Raw genomic sequence first — 17,595 nt, forward strand, 5'->3', positions numbered from 1 at the left:
CTGCCCTGGCCCGCCCTTGTACCCTGGTAGGCAGGTGTGATTTAGAGCTGTATACTTTGGTGTTAATATTAGTGAAAAATATTGGCAAGGACGGTTCTGTATTTTGTCCCTATAGCGCTTTGAAGTAGCCTTCAGTGCTCTAGTAGTCTTGATTTTTTAAGCATTCGCTTGAGGGAGAGAACAAAAACCCAGGCCTCAAGTACATCCCCAATTTCAGATTAGGTAAGGGATTAGAATAAATTAACCCGTGGACAACGGGCAAGAAAAACTGGGGCAACAGTAGCAGGTACCCATCAAACCCAAGAGTTGGGACCCTCCCTTAAACAGTCTTGCTCAGTTTCCTGATCTAAGCAGAGCCTAAAGACTTGATTTCTTTCCCCGTAAAGGCCATCAAAATCTGATTATTCTCCTAAAATTACTTCCAATTCTTCCAGGTCCTTCTGGAAAGCTGAGTCCTAAGGAGACAAAGAAAACAGGGCTAGAACCCAAAATCTGAGCCAACATTTCCCAAACCACTGATACCTGACAAGAGGGGTCCTCTCTGAGCTCTTAGAACCTTTCCCCTACTTCCCCCGGGTAGCCGGGACCCTGTGAACTCTAGGTGAGATACATATGCAGGAGGAATGGAAGCCAGTGGTAGCAAAGCTCTTAAAATGACTACCTCCTTAGTGACGACTGGCAGCTCCAGGGCCAACTTCATCCACTCTCTAGCTTCCATGTTTTTCCCCAGTTCTCTGTAGCACTGCGAAAAGCCAACAGTGAGCCCTGGGAAAAATACTACTACCAGCCTCTCATCCGTGCTGAAATGGGCAGGTGAGTTTACCTTGGAAATATAGACCCTCCCTGCTTTGGAATATCCTGGCTGTAGTTCTTCAACCTGAAAAAAGGAGAAGGGATTTCCAAACTCAAGTCAGGCCAAAAACTTTGGGAGTGGGTCTGGGAGTCTGTATTTTTATTTATTTATTTAAACTTTTTTTTTTTTTTTTTTTTTTTTTAATACACAAGCACTGGGTACAGTCAGAAGCGCGGGAGGGTGAGAGAATTCACCAGAGCCAGAGCGGGGAGCAGAGCAGGCAGAAGGACCGAAGTACACTGCTGAGGGGAGCAACGGGCGGCAGGAGAGGTCTGCGCACCATGTGGGACCCTCCTCCGGTGGCCGGGGAGCAGCCGGGGATCGAACCAGCGCTGCAGAGGCTGTGGGCAGCTTCGCAACCCAGCGCTCAACCGCTGCGCCACCAGGGGAGGCCCTGGGAGTCTGTATTTTTAATGAAATTTCCAGGTGGTTCTCCCTTTCCCATAGAAGAGGCAAATAGAACATTTCCCCTTACAAGAACACCCTCTCTCCCTTGCCCAGCCAATAAAACCAGCCACATTTTGTCATGTTTGGCTGCTCGCCATCCTTCCCTAGTACCTTGAGGAAGCTCTGGAGTGCATCCTGCACGGTGGCGCTTAGAGGACTCTCAGACAAGGCTGTGGCGGTTTTTCTTTCCAGCCAGGTTAGGTGAGAAACCTGCCACCAAAGCGATGATGAAATATCTTTAAGATACTGACTAGTTGATACCAAGACAGGGCCAACCAGACCTGAGTCCAGTCACCAGTGATAGTCTATTGAGGAAGGGGCACTTGGGACCAGCCTGAGGACCTCGCATGCCGGACACCTGGGGCCAGCCCCGAAATTCAGCGCACCTGGTAGTTCCATCTGCCAAGTAGAAAGTGAGTCATGGGGTTGTCCGGCTGCAGAGCGATGGCTTTGTCCACATGCTCCTGCGCGGGGAAGCAGACACACATCTCACACGGGGCTGGGAAGAGGGCGGTGCGTCCTAGCGGCGACAGCAACGCCCTCTGCCGGGAGCTGGCACAGAGCAAGGGGGCTGGACTCTGCCAGCACAGGGACGGGGAGGCCTTTCCTCACCTTGAAGCTAAAGCCACTCAGGACACGCTTCTGGATGCCCTCATGCTCAGCCAGCTGACCACAAAGCACCGCATACCTGAGGGCAAAAGCGGCAGCAAGCTCAGGACAAGGCCTGGGAACTGTCACTGCAAGGAAGTGCTTCCCGCCAGTGGCCTGTGCTGCCCCGTCCGCTGGAGCTGGAAGTGCTCCGTTGTCGGTCCCGCGCTCAGACCTGTGGGCCTCATTCATGTCCTTTAGCAAACACAGGGGTAGGTTAACCGTTCTCCAAAGCTACTAGGTTTAGAGGCTGAGTCCTCCATAGTAAATCTCTTAATATTAAGATCTCCGCCCAGATTCTCCCCACGAGTACAGCCACGGGTGTCGTAAAGGGTCACTCAGTGGCGAGTCCTGAGTACACTGCCTTTCTGGTCCCCTGGGTAGACACTGCTGAAAAATCTCAGCCTTAGAAGTACGTGGATGTATCACTGGAACTTGTAAACATTTTCTAGGACAAACTGGAGTGGGATGGGATGCTCTAGAAATCTTTAAACCTGAGAGCCAGCAGAAGCGGAGGCAGAAAGACCCTCCCAGTCTCCGCCGCCGCGTGCCCTCTCACGGGAACCGAGCCCGCGAGCTCCCTCCTGCCTTCCAAAACGAAGGTCTCGGTGCTCCATTCTCCCCCCCACCCCACCCTACCCCACCCCACCCCCCCGAGGAACAGGGCTGCTGCTTTGTAAGCTGGCTGACGGCTGCGTTTCCTGGGGGTGAGGTCATACATCCTTTCCTCATGCCAGCGAAGCAAAGAAGCCAGAGTCCACTACGAGCTGTGGGCTGCAGCTAGGGGAGACGGGGGCTTGTGCAGGGGAGGGGTGATGCCAATGAGCGCAGCCTCTCCAAGGAGCCAAGAACCCACAGGTTGTGTGGCCGGGTAGTTTCCTAAGAGCCATCCTCTTTCCCCAAGCCTCAGCAGAGAGAGTTAGTACTTCTTGCCCCACCCCAAGGCGCCTCCCAAAGAAAACTTCCCTGGGTTCCTGGCTGGGGGCTGGATGGAAAGAAAAGCCAGAGCGCCCTCTCCTGGCTCCCCCGGCAGAGCCGTCAGGGCCGGGGCGGAGGAAGGGCGCGCCCAGACCCCACCGCGAGTCATTACCATTGGTGACAGTCAGCGCTCTCGTCCCCCTTCTCCAGAGCAGCCTCAGCAGCTTCTTTTCCTGCAAACAAAGGTGATCCAGAGTCAGTCGTTCCTCCCGAGCACACTGACGTGGAGAGGACGGGCTGACAGAACGGCTGCTGTAGTGCTCGCCCACCCCGACCGCCTGACCGGAACTTGATGACTGCAGAAAGCTGCTCGGGGATGACTTTATTTCTCTCTCTGTCCTCTGCTGCCCCGGCTAGTCTGCTGTACCAGTCCCCACCCTGGTGTCCAAGCATTTCAAAAAATGAAAAGACCCCAACTTCACAATAGGCCTTACGTGTGGGTAGGCTTCAGGGTGTCTGAAGCCCTCTGAGGCTGCAGGTACATGTGCGTTTTACTAAGAGGGGCCACGGCTTTGGTCAAATTTTCAGAGCGATCCCTGATCTAAAAATAATCATCATGGCTCAAGGCCAACATGCTTCACAAGAGCCTTGACTTTCACTTAGTCTTACCCAAGTTTCCTAGGTGCCACAATGAACAGCAATCAAGGCCCACCCATGTGAACGCCTTGACAAGCGTTCGTTCCCTAGAGTGTGAAGGAACCTGCATCCCTCCAGAGGAGGACCGCCGCGTCTACGCCGAGCACACTGCAGAATGGGCCTTCTCCCTCTGTTGAAATGGAGAGGGGACTTGGAACATGGAAGAAATGGAATGAAATTAAAGTGCTGAGATGGTGGGTTGTCTCATTTGAAATGTTTCCTCAAACTCCAGGGGTAATGTGGTACAATGTACAACAAATAGGAGTACATTTTTAACATGGCCAGGGAGAGCCCAGTGTCCCCCTTTCTAAACAGAAGGACCACAGAGACCTGCCAACAAAAGACATTGTTCTCGGGGAGTTCTGTCCCTTCAGAGCATCTCACTAGGAGAATACACAGCGCAAAATGAGACAGCTAGTTCCTGCTAAGCTGGACAGATGAACAGTGATGGCCTGGGAGCCCACAGCACAGCTGCCTTCTGGTGGTAGTCCAGCTTCTAGAGCTAGAATATAAAGAACTTCAGCTTTAGCAGGGATGGTCTTAGAAGTGTCTTGAAGGGCCTCCCTGGTGGTGCAAGGGACACAATGACATCCCCTTAAGTCGCAGCAGTATGAGCTATCTGTAGCCACTGCAGCACAAGTTTGATCCTGGTCAGGGAGCTACCCACATGGCGCAGCAGACCTCTCCTGTCTCACCCGCTGCTTCCCTCCGCAGTGTGTTTCAGTCAGTCTGCCTGTTTGTTTCCCACTGTCTCTGATGAATCACCCCTTGCACTTCTGGCCTATACCCCAGTTCTTGTATGCATAAATAAATATTTTTTATTAAAAAAAAGTGTCTTTAAGACACTCCAGCCGTCTGGCCTCCAGCAGCAACAGACAACTGGGAACACTAAGCTGGGGAAACCGAACTGGACCAACACTGGCTGTGGCATCTCTGCCTTAAAAGACCGTGCTGCCGGCTGCTAGTGCTAATAGGTACACCAAGAGTCCAAAGCCGATCGGCTGATTTCATCTGAAATTTAGGAGGGAAAATAGAAACTGTTTTGAAAAGAAAAACAAACTAAGTGCCACTTGTTACAACTTCCAGCAGTTTTTTGGTTTTGTTTTTTTTTTTTTTTTTGAAGACTTGTATCAAACATTCAACCCCATAGCCTGCTCTAGTTAGGGCAAGAGAATTCTACAATGTTTAGAGCAGTGACCTTGACATGCCGTCAGATTCTAGATTATCGGAGATTCAGTAATAGTTGCATGGTTCTGCTAATAAAAGTGGGGAAGGAGATGGATGTGCGCTTCATAGTTCTGTCAGCTCTGAGTAACAAGACCGGCGGTGCCAGGCTCAGACACATCACCTGTCCCAGAGACCAGTCTCTTGCAATCACCAGGACCGCGTGACGTCATGACAAACAAGGAGGAGCCCGTGCCTGGCCTAAGGTGGATGGACCTACCACCGGGGCACAGCGTCTGACAACGGGGGTGCTGTTGCTGAGTAGATCCCAAGGATTGCTCAGCCAAACTGCTGCTTCTAGGCGCTTGCCAAATACACCCCACTCACCCTATCCTCAGAACAGCTGCCCCACAGGCTCCATGACTGAAACCAGATTCTGCAGCAGCAAAATACCCCTTCACATTCAGGGGTCTGGGCCCCTCTGTGGCTGGGAATAAGAAGAATCACGCTAACGTGACATAACTACTCAAAAACGTGCACCTGCTAAGCCCCAAGCTCCGACAACCTGCAGCCATCTCTGCCCTAAGGAGGAAGCCGAGGCCCCTTGGAGCCTGAGTGTGTCCCTAGTGAGATGAGCCGGAAGTGCCGCGGCCTGTGTGGTTCTGCTGGACCCCGGCTGCTTCGCCCTGGGACAGCCACCTTCCCGGGCAGCCCTGGGCACTTACCCTCCTGGGCGTATGTCTTCTTCTCGCTCGCCTCCTCACTGAGCTCGCACATGTCACTGTAGGCCCGAGCCAGGCGCCAGAGAAAGTCCTGCTGGCTTCCATGCTGCAGACCAAATAGAGCAAATGAGGCGCCCTTTCCTCAGCGTCACGGAGTTGGGCCCCTGGCCTTCTCCCCTACTCCAGGTTTGTTTCCAAACCGCTGTTACAAAACAATCAGCCTTACGCACAGCCCCCCACTCCTGTGACCTCCCACATGCAGTTAACTGGCGACACATCTCCAGCCAACAGGTTGCACAACAGCGAGCGCCTGACACTGAGGAGGAAAAGGTCAATCCCAAGGCGCAGTGGAGGCAGAGCGGGCGCGAAGCCTTGCCGGCACAGGAAGAAAATGGAAATACCCAAAGCGGGAGGAGTCTAACTTTGGGGGCCTTTACACCTGGACAAACAAATTTTGGCTGTGAACCTAAGGAAAAGGGGTGGCATTCGATTGACACGCGCGCGTGCACACACGTCACTTGTGGTAGAAACTTGAAGCAGGGGCAGCAGCTTGGGCACTGCGTCAGGGGAGCTAGGAGAGGAACACAGCATTCCAGGCCTCCGGATGCCCTCCTGCAGTGAGAGGTGGGGTGGTTTTGCAGTCGGCGCTACAGGAGGCCTGTCCGCCATTGGAATAAGATGCGCCGCCCTGGGCGCCCAAGGCAGAACCACAACCATCTCCCCTCATTTCCCTTTCCAAGTCACTGTGCAGGTGAGTGACCACATCTAGCTGCCCCGGGGGGGGCGGGGGGGGGGGGACAGGCAGCTGGGGCCTTACCTCAAGCTTCTTGTTGAGCAGCAGCTGGAAGCCCTCCCGCTTGCTCTGCTCACTGCCCCGGTGCAGCTCGTCCGCCTGCCGAAGGAGGGGCAGCACCTCCTCCAGGCCAGAGCAGCCTCCAGCCTCCAGGGCGGCAGGCACCTGGCTGGAAGCCACCTGCAGGTCCAGAGAATCCTTTCTCCCCATCTTCACAGTCTCACAGATCACTTCATCGTCCCCATCTTCACTCTCCCGGTCGGAGTCCCGCTCGTAGTCAGACTCGGCATTGGCTGTTGTGTAACTGGCGGAGAAGTGAAGTGACGGGGTCAAGGGAGGGGATAACTCGGCCTCAGAGCACCCACCCCCCGAAGTCTCGTGGCATTGTCCAAAGCACCAAGAAGGAACCATCCCCGCTGCTTATGAGCAGAATTAGTCCCCCGGAGAAAACTTCCTATGGGAACTGTGGCCTGGAAAAATAACCTGAGAGGCATGAGTGACCAACCCGGGCCATGTGAGCAACAGAGAACCCCTGCTTAGTTACCACCAAGTCTGCCAGAAAACATAAAAAAAGGCCTAGAGAGGTAGGTATCAAAATGTTGCCAACAGAACTCAGAGTAGGGCCTCCCTGGTGGCGCAAGAGGTTAAGAGGAAACCTATGAAGCTATCCGCACTGCAGCACAAGTTCACTCCCCGGCTAGGGAGCTACCCACATGGCGCAGCAGACCTCTCCTGTCTCGCCCACCGCTCCCCTCAGCAGTGTATTTCAGTAGATCTGCCTGTTCTGCTCTCCGCTCTGTCTCTGGTGAATCCTCTCACCAGAGGATGCACCTCTGGCCTGTACCCCAGCTCTTGTATGCATAAATCAATCTTAAAAAAAAAAAAACAAGCAGATGAATTAAAGGTAATTTTTTCTGTCTTTTCTATTTGTGCTTTAGTGAGCAAAATTCTAAGAACTGCTCAAGATAAAAATGTAGGTGGGGCTGATCTGAACTAGACAACTCACCAGGCTAAGGACTTGGTAATCATTTCTGCTTATCAGCCAAAGGCACCTGCCAGAACCAACATGGGTGGGTGCCAGCCTCCGAGGCCATGGGCAGCCACATATCCACATTTTCTTTCTCAATGTGTACCTTTGTTCCAAGCTAACCTATGCCACAGCAGGAGGAACCTTTGGGAACTCACTGGGGTGGGTGTGGGGCTCTTCGCAACAGCTAGAGGCAGGAGAGGACGATGATGCTGGCCTCCACCAGCAGCTTATTAGGGTGTTTTCCCTGGTTGCCACATGAATCAGACCAAAACTGAGCAGAGAAGACTTCGTAGGCCAGAACCTTCTAGCAAAGAGCCCTTCAGGCTGAGTGAAGGTAAAGCAGGTGTATTATCAGAGCCAGAAGGTGCTGAGGCACAGGGATGATCTTAGGATCACTTAAGGGAGACTTTCTCCATTCTGGAAGGAAAAGGGGTAGGATCCCTATGGCTGGAACAAAAGTGAGATGAGAAAAGCAACTACAAATAAATCCAAATCAAAATGTGCTAAAGTCAGCAGCTGAAAGTGCCATCTTCCTCACCCAGAAAGCCAGTGACCAGGAGGCAGGCTCTGAAGGCACCACATGGGCACCCAGACCTGGTGCCCAATCTGTGCTGACTACTTTATAGAGGAGCTTCCACAGAGATCTACCAGGGGACCCCAGCAGCACTTAACTTCCTAATCTCACCCTGCCTTATAACCTTTCCCCTCTAGAACTTTAGAAAGTAAAGGGACAGGGCCTCCCCGGTGGCGCAGCAGTTGAGCGCTGGGTTGCAAAGCTGCCCGCAGCTTCTGCAGCGCCGGTTCCATCCCCGGCTGCTCCTCCTCGGCCACCGGAGGAGGGTCCCACATGGCGCGCAGACCTCTCCTGCCGCCCGCTGCTCCCCTCAGCAGTGTACTTCGGTCCTTCTGCCTGCTCTGCTCTCCGCTCTGGCTCTGGTGAATTCTCTCACCCTCCCGCGCTTCTGACTGTACCCAGTGCTTGTATAAATAAATAAATAAATCTTTAAAAATAAAAAAATAAACAGGTATCTCTCCCAGTCTTTTTTTTAAAAAAAAGTAAAGGGACAGGGAAAAGTATGTTATCAGATTTCACGACCAACCTGTGTGGTGAGGAGCAAGACCATAAAGAGGTACGGCCTAGAGCTTCCAGCGATCCCTTCAGACAGTGACCCAAATGACAAAATCAAATCTCCACCAGTGCCCCACCCAGGCAAAATGGGTAACTGGATTGTCTGGGGTAGAAAGGCTCAGTTTTGTCATCCATTGAGGACAGAACTGTCTTGGCCAAGAGGGAGTTGAACTCTGGAGTCTCCCTGCTCTCAGGCCTCCAGAGCACGGGTGTTGGCACAGACTGCAGGGAGCTGAGCCAGGAGGACAGTCCTGCGGGGCTTTAGGGTCTAAAAGCACTGGGGAGTTCAGTCAAGGAAAAGCCTGAGGGGTAGAGCCCTGGGAGGTGGGGAGGAGGCTGGGGTGATGCAGGTGCCTTTTACTGCACCTCGGCCCCAGAGGGGCTCTGCCTTACTCATCTGCCGCTCCCCCAGCCCTCAGCACGAGCAGAGAGCAAACGTGCCCCAACAACAGCCTATGGGCTTCCAGGGTACTTCTGTCTGACATGCTCTGCCATTTTTTAGGTCAGGGACTGGCGGGGCCTTTGAAAAGGCCCTTTGGGTCTTTGTACTCGGGTAGAACCCACTGTCCCCATCAAGGACCCAAGACTCGATGCAGGACAGAGCGACTCTTTTTTTCTTTAAAGATATTTTTGCATAGAAGAACTGGGGGGTAGGCCAGAGGATTCACCAGAGACAGAGTGGGGAGTAGAACAGGCAGATGTACTGAAATACACTGCCGAGGGGAGCAGCGGGCTAGACAGAAGGTCTGCTGCGCCGTGTGGGGCACCTCCCTGGCTGGGGATTAACCTCAGGCCGTCTCAGTGAGCCTTCACAGTGGTAGCGCTGAGACTTAACCCCTAGGCCACCTAAAGATATCCTGCAAGTCAGTGATCATTACTTCCTCTTAGCAATTAAATTTCTTTCAGCTCTTCCTAAGCCCTATTAGAGGGGTTCCTCTGAGACAATCGAGAGAGACAGGCCTGGGGCCTCCCTGGTGGTGCAATGGTTGAGCATTGGGCTGCGAAGCTGCCCGCAGCCTCTGCAGCGCAGGTTCAATCCCGGCCAGCCGCGAGGGTCCCACATGGCGCGGCAGACCTCTCCTGTCTCGGCCGCTGCTCCCCTCAGCAGTGTATTTCAGTCAGTCTGCCTGTTCTGTTCCCTGCTCTGTCTCTGGTGAATCCTCTCACCCTCCCGCACATCTGGCCTGTACCCCGGTTCTTGTATAAATAAATAAATGTTAAAAAAAAAAAAAGACAGGCCTGGATCCTAACCCTACGAGACCTAGTGGTAGGGAAGATGAGCGCAACTTAAGTGAAGTGATGAATGCCTAAGGAGAGGCGATGAGGGTACAGGCAACCCTCCGTGGCTGGGAAGCCCAGAAGGCTCGCTAGGGCCGGCTGCATTCTGACGGGGAGGGAATAAAGCTGCGCGTGGGACAATGCTCAGGGAACCAGCTCACACACCCACTGGGGAGTCTGGCTCTGCCACATTCACTTGACTCCCTGGGAGCTCTCCACCCCTCGGAGCAGCACTCCCCCAGGCCTGCATGCTCAAAGTCAGCCCAGAGTGTGTGGTCTCTCAGAATCTCCTCTGACCTACATTGCACTGACCATTGCAGTTAAGAATTACCCACTGTGGCCGCTGGCCCAGATAGCAGCCAGCTACACCCGTCTTGCACCACATGTCACAGGATCAGTCATGGGCCGAGTCTGCTGAAATTTTATTTAAAGTTTTTTTTTTTTATAATTTTTTTTAAGATTTACTTATTTATACCAGCACTGGGTACAGTCGGAAGTGCGGGAGGGTGAGAGAATTCACCAGAGCCAGAGCGGGGAGCAGAGCAGGCAGAGGGACCGAAGTACCCTGCTGAGGGGAGCAGCGGGCGGCCGGAGAGGTCTGCGCGCCATGTGGGACCCTCGCCTGGCAGCCGGGGATCGAACCGGCACTGCAGCAGCTTTGCAGCCCAGCGCTCAACTGCTGCACCACCGGGGAGGCCCCCTCTGCTGAAACTCTAACTGAAGAAGCACCTTCCTACTGCCCTGCTGCCCTCCCACACAGGCTGCTGGGAGGCTTGTCCTGTTCCCTTTATGGTCTTGGGAGTCCCAGTGACACCCCAAACAGTGATGCACCCACAGGTTTCCCTGGTTAACCTCTGGCTCTCAGTGGCCACAAATGTATACAACTTCCTAAAATCATCATGAAGAACCCTGAGTTCTACATCCTGATCCTGAGCAGAGCCGTAACTACTCTTCTGTTCTACCCTCTTACAAAGTTCAAGTGATAATTCTCCACCCAAGTGACCCACTACTTTAGCCTTTTCAATCCAGGTGTGTCAATACTATCATAATTTCATTTCTGCCCCCTCCTCTAACATAGCCCTCCAGAAGCGTATGTTGGCCAGAGGTTATTAGGCAAATTGAATAGAAAGGGCCACTTCTGGGCCTCCCAGGTGGCGCGAGGGGTTAAGACGCAATGTGAAGCTATCCACAGCCTCTGCTGCATGAGTTCAAGCCCCGGCCAGGGAGCTACCCACATGGCACAGCAGACCTCTCCTGACTCGCCTGCTGCTCCCCTCAGCAGTGTCAGTTGATCTGAATCCTCTCACCACACACCTCTGGCCTGTACCCCAGTTCTTTTTTTTTTCTTTTTTAAGGATTTATTTATGCATACAAGAACGGGGTTACAGGCCAGAGGTGCGGGGGTGAGAGGATTCACCAGAGACAGAGTGGGGAACAGAACAGGCAGACTGAAATACACTGCTGAGGGGAGCAGCAGGCGAGACAGGAGAGGTCTGCTGCGCCATGTGGGTAGCTCCCTGGCCGGCCAGGGATTGAACTTGTGCTGCGATGCTGCAGTTAGCTCCAGAGGTTGCATCTTAACCCCTTGCACCACCAGGGAGGCCCTGTACCCCAGTTCTTGTATGCATAAATAAATCTTTAAACAAAAAAAAAGGAAAAAAAAGAAAGGGCCACTTCTACTAGTCCTTGAGAATACAGACAACAGGGGTCAGGTGACCCATACAACAGCAGTCATTAGCGGGGTACTAAAGCCTCACCAAGACTTGTTTCAAGAGGCACCTTGGTGACAATGAAATCCAGACAACAGCAGTGACAGGGAAAGCATAAAACATTTTCTCAAAATCAAATGAGGGGCCTCCCTGGTGACACAAAGGGTTAAGCACAGCACTATGAAGCTGTCTGCAGCCTCTGCAGCCTCTGCAGCACGAGTTTGATCCCCCGGTCAGGGAGCTACCCACATGGCTCAGCAGACCTCTCCTGTCTCACCCGCTGCTCCCCTCAGCAATGTATTTCAGTACATCTGCCTGTTCTGTTCCCAGGTCTGTCTCTGGTGAATCCTCTCCCCCCCCCCAATCTCTGGCCTGTACCCCAGCTCTTATATGTATAAATAAATAAATCTTACCAAAAAAAAAAAAAATTTGAGGAGAGGGAGGAGAATACAATGGCCCAGACAAGAAAACAAGGCTAACAGTCTTGAGTAAGATGTACGGAATAAACTGCAGCACGACGTGCAGGTCTTCTGCGCAGTGAGCTGGGGTAGTGCTCAGCCAACGAGAAGAACACCCAAGGCACGCCGGCGCCATCTTCCTGAAAAAGCCCTTTGTGCCCTGAGAAGCAGGCCCTGTCTCATCCAAGGCTCTCTCACATCCCTGCTGATGAGCCACCCTGTCAGGAGAGGGGGACCAAGCGTGCATGTCGTGGCTGAAGAGTCCTGGGCATGGCATCAAACCCCACCAGGCCTCACATCTCCATCTGAGGAACAGGAAGAACAGCAACACTACCTCCCAGAATCCTTATGAGAATTAAGTGAGAAAATACATCTAAAGTGCTCACACACCCCCCAAAGAAAAAATTAAGTTAAAAAATAAAGTGCTCACAAAGTGTCTGTCGCAGAGGAATAGACAGTAGTTTCACGAGGCGTCTGGGTGCAAGCAGGACGGTGCTGCAAGGATGACCCTGAATGGCTAGTTTTAACTCGTGTCCATGTGCATCTTTATAGATGCATCACCTGACCTGACAGAACCCCTGTCTGTTCTCTGAGCCAACTTTCCCCTTGAGGAGAAAGGTCAGGCGCGGCCACCAAGGACAGGTCAGTTTCTAGACCTCACACCGGCCCCCAGACGACCGAGCTGTGCGGACAAAGGCAGATGCATCGGGCACCACGACAGTTACTGACTCAGACTCCAGCCTTCTTCGGATCAAAGTTTCCACGTGGGAAAGGTAGCCAAAACGTAAACAAAAATAAAAAGGTTTCCGAATGGCACTCATGGCTTAACATCAAACCGCCGCTCCCAGCAGATGTTCACCGCGCAACCCCAGCGCCCCAACAGCGACCCCGCCCTGGCCCGAGGCTGCGCGAGCTGCGGGGCGCCCCTGCGGGAAGGGCGCTCGGCCCAGCTCAGGCTGGCGCTCACCCGATGAGACAAAGGCCTAACGCTACACCTGCAAAGTCCTTGGCCAGGGAAAGCGCCGCCCTACGGCCTCCGGGCAGGCGGCGACCAGGCAACACTGGCGTCTGGGCGCTCGCCGGCGGACGGGTTCTGGGGCGGCTGCTCCGTATTTTATTTCATTCACACGCGCACTTTCTTCCAAAAATTGATTACAGCTGCCTGGTCTGAATTCCCCATTGTTTACAGAACATCATCTGCTGGAGAACGACGTTTCCAGGAGACTCACCCGCCTTCGCTCTCGGCGTCTGTGAGCGCGGCTCCCGACGCGGCCGTGAAGTACACGGAGCTGGAGCCCGTGGAGTCGCTCCTCTCCCGGGCAAACGGGAACCTTCGTCGCCGCGCCGCTCTCTGGTTCTCTTCCAAATGGGATCTGAAAAGCAGGCCCCTTTCTAGGCCCCATCCAGCCTGTCGCCTCCTCCCCGGGAGGAAGCCTCTTACACCACTCTTCACTAAAGGGCCAAGAGCAGAGCAAACCCTGCGTGTCCCGTCCCCCCCCCCTCCCCCGGGAAAGCACGAAGGGCAGCTCCCCGCCCGGCCGCACAGCAGACACGGTGCGCCTGCGCAAAGTGTTTCAGCTGCTACAACAGACCGCAGGGGCCAGACCCAGAAAGGATGTGTGCAAGCCAGGAACCAAGCAGATGACTTCCCCCCAGACAAGGTGAGAAGTTGTGGGAAAAGAAATAAAAAAGGCTTCTTCCTTAGCAACAGACAGCAGAGGCCGGACACACCTCGGCTGTAAAGGCTAGAGGCAGGGAAGTGGGGCGGGCAGCGAACAAGGCAGCAAAGGAGACTGGTACTCACCGAACCTCCCCAACAATCTCCCCAGCCAGCCCCTGCAGGCTGCTCCGCAGCTCCTCCACCTCCCGCCGCAGGGCCACCAGACTGGTCAGCACAAAGTCCAGGCGGTCCAGCACCTCCTCCTGCCCTGCTCGTGGAAGGTTGGGCAGCACCGCAGCATCTCCAGCCTCACCTGGGATTGCCCGCAATGGCCTCACTGAAAGGAGGACAGGAGACTGCGATGCCCATGGCATGTATGACGAAAGGATCTGGGACCTAGAAGTCAGGAACGCTTGCTTCTCTTTGGAGCTCAATTTACAGACAAGATCCTTGCGGTTCAGACAATGTACCCTCACAACTAGGTCCTGATAACAAGCCCCGGCAAACTATCAAAGTTCCAATCTCTAAATAACAACCCTCTGTTTCAAGAACCTTCCATGGCAGACCATGTAAAATGCTTGCGAGAGTGTGCTGCCCTACTCTAGTGAAGAAAACCTACCACCTGACTGTATGAGCCCAAATCCCAGGTGGTCAATACCAGCCACAGCAAAACGAAAAGTGAGCTCCTCAAGTTCTGACCTCATTTCACAAAGAACAGCAGAGAAAAGTCAGCTCCTCTCAACAACTTCATTTCGTCTCATCAGAGCAAGGCCAAGAGAATAGGGGCCGTTGCTGAGGTAACAGCTACACTAGAGAAAACCCATCCTGCCCCCCTTGAAAAAACATCACTACCAAGCCCTGAGCAGAGCGCTGGGTAAATTCCAATGGCCAAATGCCAGTAAACAGGTAACTGCCTCAGAGAATGCGGTGGAACTGTGAAACAACAGGAAAGAAACAAGGAGGGAGGATCCAGAGTCCAGGCATAAATGCATTAAGGCCAGATTACAAAACACACCCAGTAACGTTCAGAAACGGTGAGCGACAAAGATCCCTGGGGGCATGGCCCTTTTCTCCCAAGCTCGGCGGAAGACAGCTGCTGAGAAGTTACAGATGAGCAAGCACAAGGAAAAGGCAGGAGCGACAAGCACGCTTGCAGGTGACCACTGGGTTCTAAAATGCTGACGGTCGACATCCAAGGCAATGATGATTTTGCCAATCCATCCGGCATCGGTCATCGGAGAAACAGGCATTTCTAATCAACCCGAGCGAGGGTCCGCATGCTCCTCGCATACCAACTTCAGGGGCGTGATCTGAACCAGCTGCAGGTGCTTTGCTCAAGTGCGTTCACGTGAAAGGTTTGCAAAGCTGAAAGCGCTGCCCACTTCAGCCATGGCTGGCTCCCCACCATGTGCAGCTTCCACTGCAGTAAGTGCAGTCCCAGCTCCTGGTATGGAAGTCCCTGGTCTAGGTGGCCAGGCCCAATCCTGCCACTTACTTGCTCTAGGACAACCTCCCGAAAGTTACACAATCTTTTTGAATTTCAGTTTCCTCGTAAGGGGGATTAAAAGCAAAAAGGAGTAGATAACCTCCAAGGCCCCTTCTAGTATGTACATCTCAAGACTCTGAATCCCTGCAAGATCATTCTTTTTGCCTTCCCTTGGCCTCGTCCTCTACTCAAAGCATCGCACCCACACTGCACAGGTGGCGTCAGTACATGGACAGCACACCTGTGGCCGCAACTGAAAGTGAAAGATAAATTTTTTTTCACCCTCTTCTTTCCTGGGATTATAGGGGAAAAGAGTAGTTTCAGGGGCTGTAAACGCCGCGAGGGACCCCAGGCCCAGCCTCCCTGTGGTCTCAAGTGACAGGCTCCTTACCCTGGTGCTCCGGCTCCGAAGTCTGCGCGTAACCCAGGGAGTTGGGCAGGCTCTGGCCATGATGCCGGGTCCGTTTCCACCGCTGGCTGTAAAGGGCACACAGGAATCCCAGGCCCGAGGCGGTGCCCAGCAACAGTCCCAGCCCCGCGCGGGCGCCGCCAAAGGCCCCCAGCCTAGGCATGCCGCACCTGCAGAGCCCGCGCGGGCCGGAGGCGAAGGGAGGGGTGTGAGAGATTCGTGAGTCCAGTCCACGCACCCCTAAGGCCGAACCCCTGAAGACAGCTCACTTCCTCAGACCCTGGGCTCCCGACTACCCTCATCCCCATCCGTACCCTAAAATCTTCCGCCCGCCCACAGCGCCCGGACGCCGCGCCGCTCGCCCGCGCGGGACGCCGCCTGCCTTCCCTCCACACGCCCCCCGTCCTGACCGGTTTGGGGCTCCAGCTCCTTCCCGCGCCTCAGGACGCTGCGAGCAGGCCCGCCGTCCTCGCGGCCAGCGCCCGGCCTCCCCGCGCCCCGGGAGCGCGCCCGGGAGCGAGAGGAGGCGAATTCCGACCCTCACCTTGCTGCTCTCCACCATGGCAGCGGCGGCGCCGCCTCACGCTGTCAATGACCGTGACGTCACTGAGCGACGCCATCAGCCACGCGCGCCGTTGTTAAGAAGGCGCGATGAGATGACCACACGAAGCTCCGCCTCCGCCGCCCGTTTTCCCCGAGGGGTGGGGCCGGGGGCGCAGGGGCGGGGTCACGCGAGAGGGGCCCGGAGACCCGCGCACGGGAGCGGGGGGGCGAGGGAGGGGAGCGGGGGCGTTCCTTGGCCCGGATGCAGAGCCGGAGCCCCCAGAGGCCGGCGGCCGAGGCGCCTTTCCCTGCGGTCAGCCCTGCTGTCCCGGGAGAGCAGCTCAGCACGCCCGCGCCCTGACCTGCGGGTCTCCTGTTGCTTCTGCTTAAACGACTCAGTCTCCTAACTGCGAAGTGCCGTCCCCGGTGCGCAGCGCTGTCATGGCGCGTTCTTGGTCTCGACTGAATAGTTTATAAATTTTTTCAAGCCATTTACTACATTTATAGCGCTGTTTTCAGTTCAAATTAGTTAGAACAGATAAATTGCTGGTTATCCACAAGAGATCCCTGAGTACTGCTAACCCTTGAAAATTCATAAAGTATACCCCAGCATTAAAAGAACAAAACAACAACAACAACAAAAAAAACGGTGGACTTGGTGGACTAGGGGTTCCTCCCTGGTGGACTAGGGGTTAAGTCTCAGGGCTGTCACCACTGCCTCCTAAGTTAGATCCCAGCCAGGGAGCTACCCACATGGCGCAGCAGACCTCTCCCGTCTCATCCATTGCTCCCCTTAGCAGTGTATTTCACTAAATCTGCCTGCTCTGCTCCCCACTCTGGTGACATTCTCCTCTCTCTCTCTTACACACACATCCCCCCAAAATCCCCCCACCTCTGGCCTAGACCCCAGCTCTTCTATGCAAAAACAAAATCTTTTTTAAAAATTTAAAGCTTATACTCTTACTAATTGAACTAAGTGTTATAAACTTCTCCATTTCCAGAATGTAAATAAAATTCATTCATCTAATAAAAATTTTTAACATTTGGGTGAGACTGATCTCTGCTTGAAGTGGTTCAGATACCACTCGGGTTGGTTGGTTGGTTGGTTTTTTTATGCATACAACAATTGGGGTATAGGCCAGAGGTGCCTGGAATGAGAGGACTCACCAACAGAACAGGGAGAATGGAGTAGGAAACAGAACAATTACTGAAATATACTGCTGAGGGGAGCAGTGGCAGACACAGGAGAGATCTGCTATGCCATGCAGGTCAGCTCCCAGGCACTTTGGAGCTCAAGCTGCAGTGTCTGGTGATAGCTTGATAGTGCTGAGACTTTAATCCCTGCACCACCAGGGAGGCCCTGGTTTGGTTTTCTTTTTTTTGCGGTTCCCACCATGGCCTATAGATTCTTTTATGATTTCATTTTGCTCTTTTGATTTCATGCAATTGCTTGTAATTTTAGAAATAAAGAGATGTGGCTTTATGGATTATGGTTCTAATTTTATCAGCATTTCTTAAGAGTTAACATTTAGATTAGTGACAGCTGATATAGATCTAGATTAGTCCTCTCAAATCCTCATCTAGATATTTACCTTTTGTATTATTTGTTTTATTTTTATCATATAAGAGTACAATTGCTGGGCTTCCCCGGT

The 17,595-nt window shown here is 53.6% G+C and overlaps 1 protein-coding gene across 2 annotated transcripts; it reads right to left on the reverse strand.

The window, feature by feature from the left end:
• Positions 1–401: 401 nt before the first annotated feature.
• On the reverse strand, positions 402–15,563 carry RMDN3 (regulator of microtubule dynamics 3; the record flags this gene model as incomplete). 2 transcript variants are annotated; one of them, XM_084239885.1, is made up of 12 exons in its annotated part: positions 402–455; positions 662–742; positions 824–877; positions 1,412–1,510; positions 1,687–1,764; positions 1,913–1,988; positions 3,039–3,099; positions 5,452–5,554; positions 6,266–6,545; positions 13,075–13,218; positions 13,650–13,842; positions 15,383–15,563. In XM_084239885.1, 12 exons carry the CDS (start codon positions 15,561–15,563, stop codon positions 402–404), a joined length of 1,404 nt encoding a protein of 467 aa, XP_084096011.1. The 2 variants fall into 2 exon arrangements, with proteins under 2 accessions (XP_084096011.1, XP_084096010.1); XM_084239884.1 differs by having other exon boundaries at positions 13,075–13,233.
• Positions 15,564–17,595: the final 2,032 nt, after the last annotated feature.

The sequence above is a fragment of the Talpa europaea genome (genome assembly GCF_964194135.1).
Source record: "Talpa europaea genome assembly, chromosome: 8".
Classification (NCBI taxonomy): domain Eukaryota; kingdom Metazoa; phylum Chordata; class Mammalia; order Eulipotyphla; family Talpidae; genus Talpa; species Talpa europaea.